The sequence below is a fragment of the Dipodomys ordii genome, unplaced genomic scaffold, assembly GCF_000151885.1.
Source record: "Dipodomys ordii isolate 6190 unplaced genomic scaffold, Dord_2.0 Scaffold77, whole genome shotgun sequence".
Classification (NCBI taxonomy): domain Eukaryota; kingdom Metazoa; phylum Chordata; class Mammalia; order Rodentia; family Heteromyidae; genus Dipodomys; species Dipodomys ordii.
The window spans coordinates 6,110,776-6,128,428 of record NW_012267293.1 but is presented as its reverse complement, the minus strand read 5'-3'; the positions used below and the strand labels follow the sequence as shown (position 1 = coordinate 6,128,428).

General features: G+C 47.1%; 1 protein-coding gene across 1 annotated transcript in view; it reads left to right on the top strand.

Moving 5' to 3' along the window:
- Positions 1-17,653, top strand: part of Sytl3 (synaptotagmin-like 3) — a 54,894-nt gene that overhangs the window by 9,128 nt on the left and 28,113 nt on the right. The window contains 4 exon segments of the mRNA XM_013024535.1: positions 229-357; positions 359-439; positions 7,342-7,406; positions 16,287-16,338. Coding sequence (XP_012879989.1) covers positions 229-357; positions 359-439; positions 7,342-7,406; positions 16,287-16,338 — 327 coding nt within the window.

The window sequence follows — 17,653 nt, the reverse complement described above, 5'->3', positions numbered from 1 at the left end:
GTGCTCCCTGGGCCGTCCTCCTCCTCCTCCTCCTCCTCCTCCCCCTCCTCCTCTTCTCACTGTTCCTGGGTACAAGGGAAGAAGCCAGAACAGAAGAGCAGCTCACTCAGCGCACACTCGAGCCAGCCCAGGCCCCCCGGTGTGGAGACCCGGGGACCCCGGCCTCGCCGTGGTGGGCCTGGGCCGGCACGCCATCCGACCGCATCTCCTTCCATTCCGTGGTCACAGGAAACTGAAGACGCGCCTGCAGAGCCTGCGGTGGAGCGGGGCGGCCGGCCTGAGCGCGGAGGAGCGGGGCAGGCGCTGCGCGCGGTGCGCACGCGCGCTGGGGCTGCTGCGGGACCGCGGGGCCGCGTGCCAGCCACCGCGTGTGCGCCGCGTGCCGCGTGTTCCCACGGGCGTCGCGGGCCTGGAGGTGCACCGTGTGCTTCGAGGACAGGTGAGGGTCTGGGGGTGCACTGTGTGCTTCGAGGACAGGTGAGGGTCTGGGGTGCACCGTGTGTCTGGAGGACAGGTGAGGGTCTGGGGTGCACCGCGTGTCTGGAGGACAGGTGAGGGTCTGGGGTGCACCGCGTGTCTGGAGCACAGCTGAGGGTCTGGGGTGCACCGCGTGCCTGGAGGACAGGTGAAGGCTTGGGGGACCGGGCCTCCATTCACCAGATCTTGGGGGTCCTGAGCCCGGTGCCAGGGCTCCACTTACCCCAGGAGGCCCAGGGGAGGTGTGCTGGCCAGGTGAGGGGTTTGCCCCACTTCCGGCATGTGGCAGGTGGAGGCGGAAGCGTGCTGCTGTGTCCACACTCAGAGCCTTCAGTTTGACTGAAAGGAGATGGGGGCAGCAAGGGGAGAGAGGCGTAATCATCCATCAGTCCCTGTCACAGATGCTCCAGCGGGGAGAGGAGCGGGCACAGGCCGTCTGGGGCCGGCCTATCCCAGGCCTGCCTGGCAGGGCCTGGTTACCCCGAGAGTCATTGCTGCCTGGCAGCTGCTCGGCACTGTGCAAGCTCTGCTTTCTTTCCTTTGTGAAGGTATTTCTAGATGGTTCTCTCCTTCCTGGAGCCCAGGGTGGTTACAGGGGTGAGGAGGTGGGAGGAAAGGGTGGGGGAGAGACAGGGAGACAGAGACAGAGACAGACAAGAAAGAGGCAGAGACAGAGAGAGACAGAGACAGAGGAGAGAGAGGAGAGAGAGATTGGAGAGAAGAGAGAGAACAAACCTCATTGCAAAGGCTGGGATGCTGTCTTTATCTTCTTCCTATTTAATTCATAGCCCAAGTAAAGATGTCAGTGTTTTCCAGCAAAAGCACTTTCTAGGTATCTGTTAGAAAACTCTGTGTGTGTGTGTGTGTGTGTGTGTGTGAATGTGAATTCTATGGCTTGAACTCAGGACCTGGGCACTGTCCTTGAGCAACTTGTGCTCAAGGCTACAGCTCTACCATTTGAGCCACAGCTCCACTTCAATTTGGCAGGTGTGGTTTATTGGAGAGAAGAGTCTCATGGACTTTCCTGCGCAGGCTGGCTTTGAATGGTGATTGCAGATCTCAGCCTCCTAAATAGCTAGGATTACAGGCATGAACCACCAGCGCCCAGCTCTCTTAGAAAATTTTTTAACTGTATTTTTTTGTCTTTTCTTTTTTGGTACTGGGGATCGAACCCAGGACGTTGCGCTTGCTAGGCAAGTGCTTTGCCACTGAGCTACATCCCAGCCCTCTCTTAGAAAATTTTTGAAAAAAAAGAAAAAAGAAAATTTTTGACAAAGCCAGCTCTCCTCAAATCTGATCAAGTGCCTAAGGTAGAGTTCCCTTTCTTCCTTTTGGGAGATATTTTATTTCTAAATAATTTTTAGTATATAAAAGCATGTTTCAGTTTCCTGCTTTGTAATGGCTGATGATGCACTTAACTCTGGAATGTAGGTTCACGTGGGTCTCTTAACCAATGCCTTGGTTTTCTTAGGCCTTCATATACCCGCTTCAGTAAAATTGCAGGGCTGGAGGCCAGGGAGGTAGGAAGCCAAACACAGCCAGCCTAAGCTGAACACTCAGTGCAGAAATGATACCTTCCATTTACCCAACTGACATTTCTTTGAACCTTTCAGTGGTGAAATTGTTAAACTCATTTGAACACAGAACTGATGACTTCAAAGTACTGAGTTTGAAATGAAGGCACATACTTGACTTGAATGCTCATTGTTCAAAGCAAGAATGGGCTGGTGGTAGATTTCTGTTGCGGGGGGGGGGGGAGTGTACAAGGAGGAGACCATCACAGAACTTAGCAGAAGCGAGAAAGAACACAAGGCACATTTGACTTGGGAATGGATTCCTGGAGACCTGGAAGCAGCTTCTCAGTGTTGCTGGAGAGGTGTCAGGGCTCAGGGGCAGAATGGAGAGGTTCCCCCTGCAGGTCTGGTGCTGGCGTCTCTCCTCCAAACCCTGGAGGGCTGCTTTCTTGGAGACCTTGGCATTCATCCATGTAGGTTCCTGTCCCTTTGAAGGGCTTACTGCAGTTCATTTGTTCAGCCAGAAAAGTGGCTCTGCCTGCTCTCTCTGTCCTTCGTTTCACTGCAGTGACGGATTGGTTACCCTTGTTTCTCTGGTTTTCTGGAGCCTGTGCCCTTCAGACCTTGGTAAGCTTGAGAGCAAAGACCAAAGCAGAAGCTTGAGCTGCCCTGACCCCGTAGCGCTGATGCCGGCCAGGACTCTCCAGAGAGCTGATCATGATTCTAAACCATTTCTAGAAAGGTCTGCAGACTTTTTTCCCCTATTCTATCAACTGCCTAGATTTGAAATCTAATGAGAAACTATACCGTAAAGGTATTAAGTTATTCCCCAGCTGCCTTCTTCTCCTAAGAGTTAACTGTAAACTAAACATCAAAACAGGAGAATGGGCGGAAGCAATCTCCAAGGAAGCTGAGCTGTTGCAATCCCCACCTCAAGGGCTCTGTGTGGGAGGGCAGTGGCGTTGTAACTTGACCTTCTAAGTACACTAAGGATCATTTTTAAAGCCCCAGCTTCCTTATTTTGAAATAAGGATGTTTTTCAAAATGCTTAAGATAATTGCAATGGCTACTGTGAGTGAATTAACACCGGAAGCTGTGTGGGGAGAGAGTTCAGTTTATAACAACGTATGCTTTCTGTCTCTTCACCATGCTTGCCTTCTCTTTAGCTTTGGCCCCTCTTGGCCACCATACAATTTGAGAACCCAACAAGGAAGTTTAGACTTCTTCCCTCTTATATTCTGGGACCTAGTGAAGGATATTGATGCTGCTTATGATACCTTTGCTTCTCCCTTGTTTTAGTTTGGTTTTGATCAGGTACTGGAGCTTGAACTCAGGACCATTCAGTTGGCTTTTTTGCTCAAGGCTGGCACTCTACCACTTGAGCCATACCTTCACTTGGGCTTCCTAACTGCTTTGGAAAGTGATGGCTGAAATCTTGGGATGTGGTTGGGCCTGGTCAGGCAGGGAGCCTGCTAAGAGGAAGAAAATCTTTACCTCCATTTTGCGTTAGGGGTGAGGCCAGGAGTGTGTTTGGCAAAAAGAGATAAGGAGACTTGGTTCTATAGCTCTTTATGTGTTGGAGCGGTGGATGATGTTAGGGAATTTCTTTATCCAGTGAATGAATGGAGACAAGCCATTGGGTTTGGCAAGCAAGAATCCCAAAAGGAATCCAGGGTATCAGCTGAGTGTGCAAATCAGCTGAGGAGTTCTACACTGATAGCATGTATCAGGTGGAGATGGCTGGTTGCTTTGGAAGAACAGAGACAGGCAAGTGAATGTTAGAGACAGCTCCTGAGTGGTGATTGGCTGTGGGAGCCTGGGTGGGGTTCTGGGTCCCTGGTAAAACATGAGCACTGTACACACGGCCCTTGGAGGGGCGCGGGGAGGAGTCTGACGTGTGGCAGTCCTAGTGACAATGTTGGATTCCTGATTGCATCCATTTGGCCAATCTTACCCTTTGCACCTGCCATGTTATATGGCACCTCGTGCCACATTTTAATACCTGTTTTGTTTATATTTATTAATAGAAATTAATTTATTAAACTAACTCTACATTTTAGCAACTCCAGGGCTTATTGCCCATCCATGATTTCTCAGCCTATAATTTCTTGACTGCAATTTATTTCTCAATTAATGAAAATACCTCCTGCAGGATATTTTCCTGACAAGGCCACATGAATGCCATGCTTTTGGAGCCATTGTGTTATTTGTGAGCCTTTTCCAGTGGCTTTCCCTGCAATAATAACCTCACTGAGTTTGTTTTTAGTCCGAGGTCCCAACCTTTAATTAAGAAATTCAATAGAGAGCCAATCCAGTGGCTCATGCCTGTAATCTTAGCTGAAAGTCAAGGATGAATTGTGGATGAAGGCCAGCTTAGGCAGAAAAGGTTATGTGATCCTGTCTTGAAACAGGGCTAGAGGAATGGCTTGAGTGGTTGAGTACCAGCCTAGCAAACTCAAGGCTTTGGGTTCAAATTCCAGCATTTCCAAAAAGAAAAGAAATTCAACAAATACATCCCTGTCTTTTGAAATTTGGTATTACATAGAGTCATCTAAGACTATTTTTAATTTTTTTATCATCTGGATTTTACGCACTACTATGTTCCTGTCATTAAAAACAGTTTCTAATATCTGTGTGGGAGAAGTCACATCACACTGATCTTTATGAAATAAAGAAAATTACTTGGAGCAGATCGTTCAGCCCCTTGAGTTTGCCTAACATCTTCTTCAGTTACATCCAGTTATTCTTGAGTGTCACGTGTCCTGGCTGCTTAGGGAAGAACTGTGCATGAGCGAGCTGGCCTTGTCCTCTGTTTGTACTGCCTTCTCCCTTATTATTTCATGGCTTTTTTTCTTTGCTCACTCTGAACCTTCCAGACTGTTTTCCTCTTCACTGTGGCAACACAGAATTCACTGCTTCGGTATGAATGGTTTCTTAAATCTTTCTTTATTCTGTCCCATTTCTTCATGCTGGCCTGCATTTTCCTTAAGATCTTTCTGGTTCTTTTTCACAGAAGCAGGTCTGCCATGTCTGTGAACATGGGCTACTTCTTGGGAGTTCCCTCTGGTTGCCATAGTGATGATGGCTGAGTGGCGGCTCCTTGAGTCCTGCCCATTAGGTGTATCCTGCAGATGGTCTGTTGCCAGGTGCTCTTGGCTCGTCTCCCCAGCCTCCAGGGTAGGGCCGTGTTTCCTGCCCTGTGTCTTTCTCATGGCCTCTGCTTAGATCTATAGTTTGATACATGGGGCCCTGCCCATTTTCTGAGTCAGGGCCTTAAACAAGGTTGCATTGAGATGTCCTTTAGCTCATTGCCTAGTTAGATATTCCACACTGAGAATCACGGCCTCTATCTTGCGACCACTGGACTGCAGATGGCTCAGGGGCCTTAGTGTTCTGTCCTATACAATGTTTTATCCATATCATTTTAATGCTTACTATGGGCTGTGAGCTCACCAGGGTGCGCCCCTCTCTGAACCCCTGCTTCTCCTCTCATTACAGTTCTGCTTGGTGTCTGGGTGCCCAACCCCCAGCTCTATGTCCCTGGAGGGCGTGGCATACATTACACTCTGCCCTGGACGCCATGCATCTTGGATCCCTCTTTAACATTCTGGTAGGGGGCGGATATCCATTCACTCTCGGCCGAAGCCCCTGGGGCTGTGCCTGGCACACAAGGTGTCAGAGGGGACGCCTGCTGTTTTTCTGAGGCTGTGTAGAGGGGACAGTTAATATTTTGCAAGAAGTGTTGGTAGAAGTTTGATAAACATCTCTCTATCTTCATCTTGATCCTCTGATTCCTCTGGTAGCCTAGGATCTAATCTCATCAATCAGTCTTTTTATTTCCAGTAAGAACATTGAAATCATATCAGCTGACCTAATGACAAACCTCACGATTTTATTCTCCTGGAAGCTGTCTCGCAGCTTGCTATCTTCGCTGCAGGATTAGCTGGAGTAATGAGGTTTTCAACTATATTGCACACAGGTCTTGCTTATTTGGTGCTGGTACTGGGCCTTGAACTCCAGGCCTTTAGCTCTCACTTGGCTTTTTCACTCAACGCAGTGATCAATCACTTGAGCCATACTTCCATTTCTGGCTCTTTGCCGGTTAACTGGAGATAGGAGTCTCATGGAGCTTTCTGCCTGGGCTGGCTGTGAATCTTGATCCTTGGAAGTCAGCATCCTGATTAGCTAGAATTACAGACAGGAACCACCAGAGAAGGACGTTTAACCCGGATTTACCTAGCAGCTGGGCAAACGTGTACAGACAAGTCATGTTGCTTTCAGCTTTGCAAGCTGCTTTGTCTGGTGTTTTTGCAGTTAATGTCGCTAAACATTGGCTGGTTGTTTTCACTAGGGATTAAACCCAGGGCTTTACTCAGGCCAAGCACCTGTGGTTCCTATGGTACACTATTTTTTTTTTTTTTGCTGGTCCTGGGGCTCAAACTCTGGGCTTGGGCACTGTCCCTGAGCAACTTTTTGCTCAAAGCTAATGCTCTACCACTTGAGCCACAGCACCACTTCCAGATTTTTCTGTGATTAATTAGAGCTAAGAGTCTCACAGGCTTTCCTGCCCAGGCTGGCTTTGAACTGTGATTCTCACCTCTCAGCCTCCAACGTGGCTAGGATTTCAAGCATGAGCCACCAGTGGCCCGGCTTTTATATGGTACACTATTTTAAGGGTGCAGTTTATAATATTTGTGGAAATTTCCCTTTGACATCCTAAAAGGACATTAAGAAGTTTACATTTTTTTTAGAAGTTTACATTTTTTGAGGTTCTTGGAGATGTAGAAACCATGGGGAGTGAAACACACGGGTACCTCGGTTTCCGGTTATGAAGGGCCCTGTGTGTGCCTAGGCTTTGGGTCAGGTCCCCTCGGGCCCCATCCTCGGATCTCCATCGCAGAAGATTGGCCCCAGACTCCAGGTCAAGGCCCTCCCACGAGCCAGCTCTGGTCTGTTGGCTCGTGGTAAATATTCTGGCAAACACAAACTAAAATTAACTTAAAGGTCATTTTCTGAGGGAAATCTGTGCTTTTCCCTCATGCCGTTGGTTTCCACTGTGAATGTGGTAAATTGGTCATTTTGTGACAACTTTGTTTTTGCTTTTTGTATTTATTCAGGAATATTAAAACTTGCTATTTTGGGTATAAGCATCTACCAATAGGCTTGCATTCACATGTATGCATTGTGTGCAGGGTAAAATATGCCGACCCAGGAGACTCTGGAACTTTGGGGAATCTGTGCAGAAAAGTTTGGTCCTGTGTAAGACTAGTATTTTGTGATATAACCTCCACATCTCTTGGAACCAAATACAAAGCCTCTGTCTGAGGCTTCTTTTCTGCTTGTTTCTCAGAAATGTGAAAATAAAAACTGGAGAGTGGTTCTTCGAGGAACGAGCCAAGAAATTTCCAACTGAAGGTAAGTGTTCTTAAAACCTTTACAAAAGTAATGTAATTCCTAGTTTTAATGTATTTGGTGCTAAGGCTTTATTTTTAAAACGCCTTATGGGCTTAGAATTGTCAAAAGATGAATTTAGACAACACGTTTAATCCTAGGTTTAATTGGCTTTCACTGTGATCTGGGACTTGGGGTAGCTTCCTCCACACAAATCAAATGAGACTCTGCCTCCCTGCGAAAAGCAGGACAGTTGGTTTTGTAAGGTGAGGACTGGGGAACAAGAGACAAGCCGATTGGCTAACATCGGTTACTTCAGGTTACCTTTTTGGTCATGATTAAAGACTGTGAAGGTCTTGGAATTATAAGCTTAATAAGTTATATGCTATCGTACTCACGTCTGAGCATGACGTGGCGAAGTGATCGGAAGCTGAGACTAAACCATAGAGAGAACAGATTGTGCTTGGGTCGCCCGGATGCCTGTGTCGAAGCGTGACAAACCCCAGACACGGCTGTGTCACCCTGAAGAGGAGGCAGCGCGCCAGGGGGTGGCTCTCCTCATCCCTAATGGGAGAGGATGAGGAAACAAAGGCGGAGGGCCTGGGAAGGTGGCTCAGTGGTGAAGCGCTTGCCTTGTATGTATGAGGCTCTGGGTTCAATTCCTCAGCACCACATAAGCAGAAAAAGCTGGAAGTGGCGCTGTGGAGCAAGCGGTAGAGCGCTATCTTGAGGTGAAGAGCTGAGGGACAGCGCCCAGTACCAGAGTTCAGTCCCCATGAAGGACAAAACCAAACCAAACAAACACAAGAAACAACTCAGGCTGACTCAGAGGAAATGGGGTGACTTGAAACACATTTGCTAGTCATAGTTAAAATAGAGAAATAGACCATTTAACCTTATCCCCAAATCAGCTGGTGGTAAGGAAAGCCTTGTGTTTGATGATCCTTACCATTTCTTTCTATCTTCTTTGTTATCATTATTCTGTTATCTTGAAGTAGTTGTGCAAGAGGGTCCAACGCAGCATGTCAGTTTGTGTCACCCGATTTGTTAGGAAATGGAAAGACTTGGAAAAAAAATCATATTAAGTGAAGTTACCCAGTCCCAAAGAAATTTAGGTCCCAGGGTTTCCCTTATTTGCAATAATTAGCATCCATATAGGATAATCTTATCAGATGAGCTGAACAGCTCAAAAAACCATGTACAGATGACCATATAAGTTGATGCTAAGTGAAATGAACCCCAAGATATGGACACAAGAGGTCTGTCTTTATTGTTACTGTGTTAAATGACATGCATCTTGATCCACGTCACCCTTCCACGTTCTCCCCCTCCTCCCCCAACCCCCCTCCCCTCAAGTTCCAGGCTCCCCTCATTTTCACATATGTACATTGAATATCAGGACAGCACTCGCCCACCTTCCTCTCCCCATTTGTCTGCCCACCCCTCTCGGGGCCCCTCCTTCCACAAGCACGGGTTCCAGCATCCTGGAAGTCGTTGCGTGATGCTGTATCAAGCCCCCTACTTTAGTCAGTGTGTGTGTGAGCGGTTGAACTGCAGATTTGGCTGGTGTGAGATTCTCCCCTGGATGGTTTTCCTGACTCCTCTGATGGGGGGGGGAGTGGGACCTGATGCTTCTCAGCCAAGCTCATTTGAAATCTGGAAGAAAACATGGCGCCCAGACAGCAGATAGAAGCGAGCAGGTTGCTACCTCTTTTCGGGGCTCCCTGGCAGGAGCGCTGGTCAGGTTTACACTGAGTGACTCCGCTGCACATGCCAAGCGAGACCCTTCTCCTGGAGGAGCTTCATGTTGATTGAAGTAATCCCAGCAGCCATTCTCTCATCACTCAACTTCTTTTTTTTTTTTTTGGGTCTGGTCGTGGGGCCTGAGCTCTGGGCCTGGCGCTGTCCCTCAGCTCTTCAGCTCAAGGCCAGCGCTCAACCACTTGTCAACTTCCTTTTTATTGCTTCTCCTATTTCTCTTTTAATAGTCCTCCTAGATATGTGCTATTGTAGATAAATGTTGCCAGAATCTCCCTGAAAGTAGACAGAGATAAATAATAATTCAGGAAAGAATCATAGACATTAATTGTGGCAATATTTTTATATGTATGTATCAGTACTAGGGCTTGCTCTTGTACTCTTGTTTGGTTTTTCTACTCAAGACTGAAACTCTACCAACTGAGTCACACCTCCACTTCTGGCCTTTTGCTGGTTAACTGGAGGTAAGAGTCTTGTAGACTTTTCTGCCCAGGCTGACTTTGAATCTTGATCCTCAGATTTCAGACTCCAGAGTAGTTAGGATTACACTGATAGAACGCTTCATTGTGGCACTATTTACTGTGTTAATTTCCCAACCATTATAAACATTTGAGAATAAGCAAAAATGAGTCTAAGGAGTTTCCACCTTGCAAGAAGAGGGCACAAAATAATCTAAATATTTTAGTTTATTGAAGCTTCTTTTACTGATTATATACTGGATTTTTTTTCTAAGGAGCATAATTATGCATTTCAGTTTGTGACCTTAAAGTAATTCTTTATATGCTGCAGTGGGAGTTTCTCTGCTGCACTGGACCTTCGCAGGACCCCCAAGTGTCAGGAAGCCCCAAACCTTCCTGGGCTTGCACTCAGAGGCCTTGACTCCGCAAGGCCTGGACAGTCCACGAGGCAATGTCCAACAGGTCCCTCTAGGAGTGTTTTAAAATGCACTCTAAATTGGAGAACTATAGATGAAGAAGTCAGATTAATGAGAAGTTACGCTGTGTGTTTTTTTTAGGTTTCTAATAACTAGAAAACTGGAACTAGAAATGTTCTTTTTTTTTTGGCACCTGCTAAGGATATAATACTGCGCCCTCTGTTGGTTCATTACAATAAATGCACATATTTTACCTTTTCTTTTTTGCCATTCCTCTCCCTCTCTCCCTCCCTCCCTCCCTTCCTCCCTTCCTTCCTTCCTTTCTCTCTTTTTCTTTTGCAATTTTATTGCCAGCTATTCAAGCTTAAAAATCAGACAGCTGACAGTTTTCAGTACTAACGCCTTTCAGGTTTAAACATGGTTAAATGTATCATGCAAGCCATTTACTCAGGCTTTCACCCTACCAGTAATTATTGGGGAAACAAAACAATCTAGGAAGACCAAATCTTAACATAGCTCCCACTCATTCTCTCAGTGATCGATGGTACACCTACCTAGGATCATTATCTATGATGATGATTATTATGATGGAAAATAACTTTGCCCTCTTTCAGGACCAATTTTTCAGAGTTTTATCTTCTTATATGGGCAGCATGGTATAGCCCATCAGATCACAGGAATTTTGAGGACACTCAGCCTCGTGAATGAAATTCACGAGGACACATGGCTCCCATTCTGTAGGTTGTATTTGAACTCTGCTGATTATTTAGTATGCTATGAAGAAACATTGTAATCGGATATGATTCCACTTTTCTTTCTTTTCTTTTTTCCTTTTGCTTTTGTTACCTGTGCTTTAGGGGTGATATGCAAAAAAAAACTTTGTCCAGAGTAATATTTCATTTTCTCTGTTTTCCTCTAGTAGTTTCTTAGTTTCAAGGATGACATTTAAGTCATTGATCCATATTGGGTTCACTTTTCTCATTTGGTGAGACACAGGAGTCTAGTTTCCTTCTTCTGTGTGTGGGATTTCCCTGCATCTTTTATTTAAAGAGGTTTTTTTCTCCAGCATATAGTCTTGGTGCCACTATTAAAATTAGATGGCTATAAATGTACAGATTTATTTCTAGGTTCTCTCTGTTGCTTCATTGATCTGTATGTTTTTATGCCAAGACCGGATTGTCTGTGTTACTGTTAGACTTGTCAAGTGTTGTGATGTCTTCATCTTGGTTTGTTTTGTTCATTGTTGCTTTGGCTGTTCAGAGTCTATTATGTTCTGTACAAGTTTTAGGATCTTGTTTTCTCTGAAGACCATTGCTGTATTTTAGTAGGATGACGTTGAATCTGTGGATTGCTTTGCAAGAAAGATAATAGTATTCATTCTTTCAGTTCACGAGTGTGTGAAGCCCTTCATTTTGCATGTGTTTTCTTATTTCTTTCACCCATGTTTTATTGTTCTCAGCATAGAGTTCTTTGTATATTGACTTTATTTCCTGCAACTGTACTGAATTCATTCTAATAAGGTGTGTGTGTGTGTGTGTGTGTGTTTATGGAATCTTTAGTTTTAACATCCAATTCTTTGTAAAGAGGGATAGTTCAACTTCTTCCTTCCCTTTTGTTTCTCTCTCTTGCCTAACTGGTCTGGTAGAAGTGCATAAGTCTGTTCTTTATAGGCCTCCCTTAAGTGTTTTTCATAAGGTCTATCTGTGGTGATAAATTCCCTTCGTTCCTGCCTGTCTGAGAAAGGTTTTGTTGTTGTTTTCATTTTGGAAGGATAGTTTTGCTGGGTATAGAATGCTTGAGTAGCATTTTTTTCTTTTGATACTTTGACTTTACCAACCTATTTTCTCCTGGCCTGCAAGGGAGTTCCTTAGTGTGTGACTTGGCATTCTTAAATTCTGCTTTTAGAGCTGTTTGTCTTTAACTTTTGTCAGCTTGGTCTAAACAATGCCTTTCAGAAAACCTCTTTGGGTTTTACGCTGCTGGATGTCCATCTCTTCTAAGTCTGGGGAGCTTTACGGCTACTATTATCTTGTTAATTTATATTTGCAATTAGTTTCTTTAAGTCGCCCCTGAAGGGAGGAACTTGAGAGCCCATCTTGGATTGCAGTGGGCAGAGTCAGTGGCCATGGCTATGTAAAGTCCTGGTGGCCACGGTGCTCACCAGAACTGGTTGATGGGCATGCACAGAGAGGGAGGCTCACTCCTCTCCCAGGTGAAGGCCTGGTCCTTGGGGGCTTCCCCTGGGGTCCCAGCCACCTACAGCCCTCTCTGGCTGCTCCATGATGGGAGCCCTGCAGCCTTTCTCGGCTCCCAGCTCCCAAAGAGGACCAGAGACGCACTGCACCCCTTCCACAGAGCTCCTGGAGAGATGCCCCTGGGGTGGCCACACGGTGCTTCCCTGCCTGCAGCCAGGGCTGCCTGGCGTGGGAAGGCCAGGGCATGAGGAATACAGGTTATAAATCTGTCCTTGTTCATTTTTTCCCTCCTGGAATAGGAACTGTGTATTCTAAGAGGAGCAAGCACTCTGTTGTCTTTCAGCTCAAGCTCTGGGCTCAGCCTCAGGGCTGAGTTAGCACAGAACATCTTCCAGGGCTAAAATAGACTGAAAATGCACTCCGAGCTGAGCACCAGTGTCTCATGCCTCTAATCCTAGTGACTTAGGAGGCAGAGGTAGACGCTCAGGTCAGAACCAGGCATGGAACACAAATCCAAGACTCATCTCCCTGCAAGTAGCCAGCAAAAATGCCAGAAGCAGAGGCGTGGCTCAAGTGGTAGAGTGCCAGTCTGGAGCGAGAAAGCTGAGCAAGAGTGTAAGGCCCTGAGCTCAAGCACTAGTGCCAAGGAAGAAAAAAAAAGAGAGAAAGGGAGGAAAGGATGAAGGGGAAGAGAGAGGTAAGGGAGTGAGAAGGGGGCCACAGTTCTGGCACCAAAGATAATTAAAATGGAATAGAAAAGAATAACAAAAACTAAAGACCTTCTTACCTATGCCTCTCTTATAACTGGTATTGCAGGCATAGAGCTACTGTGCGGATCTGTGCCTGTGTCTTTAGATGGAAAAATGATGTGAAGCTGTCCAGTGATTTGGATTGGGTTTGAACAAAAGCCCAGCTGTTGATTGCTCTCTCCCTTCAGTGGTGTGAGTGGCAACTTCTTCCACCTCCAGCTTTGAGCAGAGCTTGTGTCTGTCTTACCCTTATCTCTGTGGAAGAGCCTGTGTATATTACAGTCACTTAATGTGAACAAATGAAGTGGCACATGAGCTAAGCCATAGAGAATTCAGCCTTGGTGGAATGACTTAAATGAGGCTGTGCTTACTGTTGTTGGTTGCTAGCCAGGCGCTGGTGGCTCACGCCTGTAATCCCAGCTCCTCAGGAGGCTGAGATCTGAGGATTGCAGTTCAAAGCTAGTCTACATAGAAAACGGAAAGAGACTCGGTATCGCCAGACTGGAGATGTGGCTCAAGTGGTAGAGCACCACTCATGAATGCAAAAGCCAGGAGAGTATGAGGCCCTGAGTTCAGGTCGTGGCACATATACAAAAATAGTATTAATTACTATCAGTGTAGTTTTAGCCAAGCCCTCTTCTGGGTAGGGAGGACACTGTGACACATAGATGTGGCCCACAACCTCAGAGGTGTCACGTCCAGGGAGGGGAGCAGAAGGGTGACTGCAGTCCAGTCGGTGTGAGTGTGTTCAGTCACCACATGGTTCTGCGGTGAGGACGGGCACCGTGTCCCTGCGACCAGCCCCTGAGGGCACTGGGGAAGGGGAGTGGATGGAGGAAAGTCTGGGTAGGGAGAAGGGGGAGGTGGCAGAGGGCGCCTGCGAGGCTCACGACCAGGCCCAGGATGGTGTGCAGAAGGTGTCCCTGGATGGGAAGGTTGGGGTTCATTGCAGAGGGGCTCTGTTGTAGCTTGCTGGGGTAAGCAACACATGGCAAGAACCTTTGCTAGTTCATCGCTTCAAACAGCAGAGATTCACGGGCTCACAGAGCTCAGCGTGTCCACAGGAGCAGTCTTGCCGGTTATTGTCAGCAAAACTCAGCCCTGGGGACCACCATGCCCCACTTCCTGTCTTCATGTCTTTTTGGTGCTAGGAACTAGGATATGAACTTGGGGCCTTGTGCTCTTGCTTGGCTTTTCTGCTCAAGGCCAGCACAAGAACCCCACCTCCATGTCCAGCTTTGGGGTGGTTAGCTGGAGCTAAGGTGGGCTTTCCTGCCTGGGCTGGCTTTGAACCACGATCCTTGGATCTCAGCTTCACAAGTAGCTAAGATTACAGGCAAGTGCACTAGCACCCAGCTTCCTTTCCTATCTTGTGACCTAAGAATGAATATTTTGTGTTTGTGTTTGCATTTTAAATGGTTGTGAACGATTTATATCTGAGACATATCCGATATGTTAAATGGCAGAGTCTTCAGAGTCTGATCAGAACCCAGCCAGGCCGCTCCTTGACCTTGGAGGAGTGGGGCCATTTTCTGTTTGGCCTTTTTCAGAAAGAACCGCTCCCAGCCTGCCAAGCCAGAAGGGGGCAGCAAAGAGCCACACAACAGCAAGGTCACCTGTAGGGGTCAAAGCCAGGGAGGAAGGAAGGAGGATGGGGGAGGGGGAGGCACCAGGTGGCGTTTTCTAGTGGAGGGTCTGAGATGGGGGCCTGAAGTAGGAATTCGGGAGAGGGAGAGGGGATGGAGGAGGAGGAGAGGTGGGGAAGACATTAATTATGGAGCAGAGGCCAGGTAACACCCAGGTGAGTGAGATAATACGAAGCAATTTGGTGTCGCTGGGGTGGAAAGGGCAAAGGCCACCAGGGCGTGGAGAGCGCGGGCAGGACCTGTGGACGCCACGCCGCCACGTGGGGCCGGGGCTCCAGCAGAAGAGGGCAGTGGGGAGCCCCGAAGGGCGAAGGGCGGGGCCGCGGCAGGGTCGGCTTTCCATGGCTGTGTCTCAGGGGACACTGCTGTGGCAGTCCAGGACAAAAATGACAACAAGGCCCCGTGAGGTCCCGTGGAGCCAGACCCCAGGGCTCGCCCCCAGAATTCACTGTCTTTCCTTTGTCTTGACCCAGGACTGGGGTGCACTGGGACTCTTGACTTTTTGTAACGCTGTCTTCTTGCCTCTCAGCTTGTTCTACTAGTTTAGCTCCTAGCTTTGGGTGAGGCCTTTTTTCTGCCTTAGAGAAGTATTCGTGTGTGTGTGTGTGTGTGTGTGTGTGTGTGTGTGTGTGTGTGTGTGTGTAGGGAGGGGGTGAGGCTTCAGAATCAAGGAGACCCCTTGTGAAGCCCTGAAAATGCATCTTCAGGCAGGTAGACTCACAGGGTCAGACAGGGTTTCCAGGCTTCCTGTCCGGAGGCCAGCGCGGGGAAGGGCTGAGCACCAGGGCTGCCCTGGGCAGTGGGCTTTGGGGCCTGATCTCAGGGGCTTCCTGCTAGGTGTGCACCCCTCCCCCATAGCCTGCTCATTGTCATACCCTCCAATGTCCTTTGGAAATGATGCTAATACCAGATCTTTCTGTGGAATGAAGCAAAACCTAGGCAGATGAAGCAAGAGCAAGCCTACCCATCGCGTGTTGGCTTAGTAAGTCAGGCTGTGTCCAGGGCAGGGTCTGGGCTTCTGGAAGCTTCTTTGAGCAGGAGCCCTGGCCTCTGCTGTGTGCAGGCTAGGAAAACCCTGTGGGTTCAAGAACTGAGGACAAGCAGGGTTTTATTTCCAAGGTCTTAAAACTACTGCAAACAAACCTCTATCCTTGAAACTAAAAGGGTCATGTGTCAGGTGCTGTCTGATTTAGGAAATGATTAGCCACGTCAAGTAGAAATAAGCTGATTACGTTTTTAAAGAGATTGTTTTAATCTTCATCACAAGGAGCATTTAGAAGAACATATTCATGCAAATTATGAAATGTTTCCAAAGGATGAATCAAAGCCTGGAGACTTGTTCAAATTACTCAGGTTTAATCTCACATCAACTTTTAATGATTAAAAATAAAGCCTAATAGTAATTTCTAATCCTTGTCATCTCTGTGTGTGTATTGTATTGCATTAACGACAGGGTTAGTGGCATTTGTCCATAATTTATCATTTAAGCGTACAAACCAGTGATTTTCAGGAAATTGAGAGCCCAACATCTTAAGTTTTGAGTATTTCTATCATCCTGAAATATCTCTATTTTAGTCACAAGAAGTGATATGGGAACATGATTTTAGCTGACTGCTTCATGTATTTGAATCACCTCAGATTCGATCTCACTGGGAAGTGAACTTTATCCATCTGTCCTCCAGGTACACGGGAGACAGTCGGGGCAAAGCTCCTGCGATCTTATCAGAGGCTGAGGTGAGTGTTAGCAAGGACGGGGCGTCCGGCTCTCCGAGCCCAGAGGACGCCCTGAAAGAACTCACGAATCTGTGGTTCACAGAGCTCAGCGCTTTGGAATGTAACTTTTCTTTTTTCTTTTCTTTTTTTTTCTTTTTTTTTTAAAAGGGCTAAATCACCTGGAAGAGATTCAAACAGAGATGGTCACAGAGTCTCATGAGAAACTTTCTACTTACCAGTATTTTTCTCCCTCCATGTTCTATTTTGTTTCTCAAATTTCCCTGAAATGTTCTAAGGAAATGAAATTTTCTTTGTGTCAGTCTTAGGGTTTGAACTCAGGGTGTGGGTGCTGTCCCTTTCATTCAAGCTTTTCATTCAAGGCTGGAGCTCTACTACTAGAGCCACAGTTCCACTTCTGGCTTTTTTTGGTGATTAAGACTCTTACAAACTGTTCTGCCCAGGCTGACTTTGAACCTTGATCCTCAGATCTCAGCCCCCTGAGTAGCTGGGATGAAGGTGTAGGCCACTGGCACCAGGAGAGACATTATCTTTGTATGCAATTCTATGGCATTCTAAATCAATCATTTATTAATTATTAATATCTCTGACACCTTACGCAGTGTCTAATACCTTAGGTATTTGTAGGGTCTACATTTCTGGTATCGAATATTGGTCTGAGAGATGTGAACATCTCTCTGCCCAAAATGCTGAAGCCCACCAGCCCTGACGCTGGCAATAATTCACATATCTGATTACTATGGGTTTATAAAAGTATCATCAATAACGTCTTCCAGGTACTACTTGTAAGGTCCGCTCCTGGATGGCAAGCAGACTCCACCCTCCTCGCAGCAAAGTCTCCACCCATTACCTGCGTTACCTAGGCAACTGGGACACCTGGAAGAGGTCACATCTGCATCCGCTGAGGTCACATCTGAATTCGATGTGGCCACACCTTTCCCCGCCCATACCCTACATAAGGCCTAGCCCAGGCCCAGACACACTCTCTTGCTCTTGCTCTTGCTCTTCTTTTCTGCTCGCTTGCTCTTGCTCTTGCTGCTCTTTTCTTGCTCTCTCTGTTCTTTTCTTGCTCTCTTTCCCAGCCACGTGGAGTGCAAACCTTGCCTGGTCCCAGCAGGTCTACCCCTTACCTGAATACCACGTGAGTGCTACTGTTCTTACCCCTCTCTCTGCTCTTTTCTGGCTCTTTTCTCTCTCTTTCCTCTCTTCCCAGCTCTCTCTCATTCCCAGGCCTTTCCCAGCCACGTGGAGTGCCAACCTTGCCTGGTCCCAGCAGGTCTACTGAATAAACCTACCCCTTACCTGAATACCACGTGCG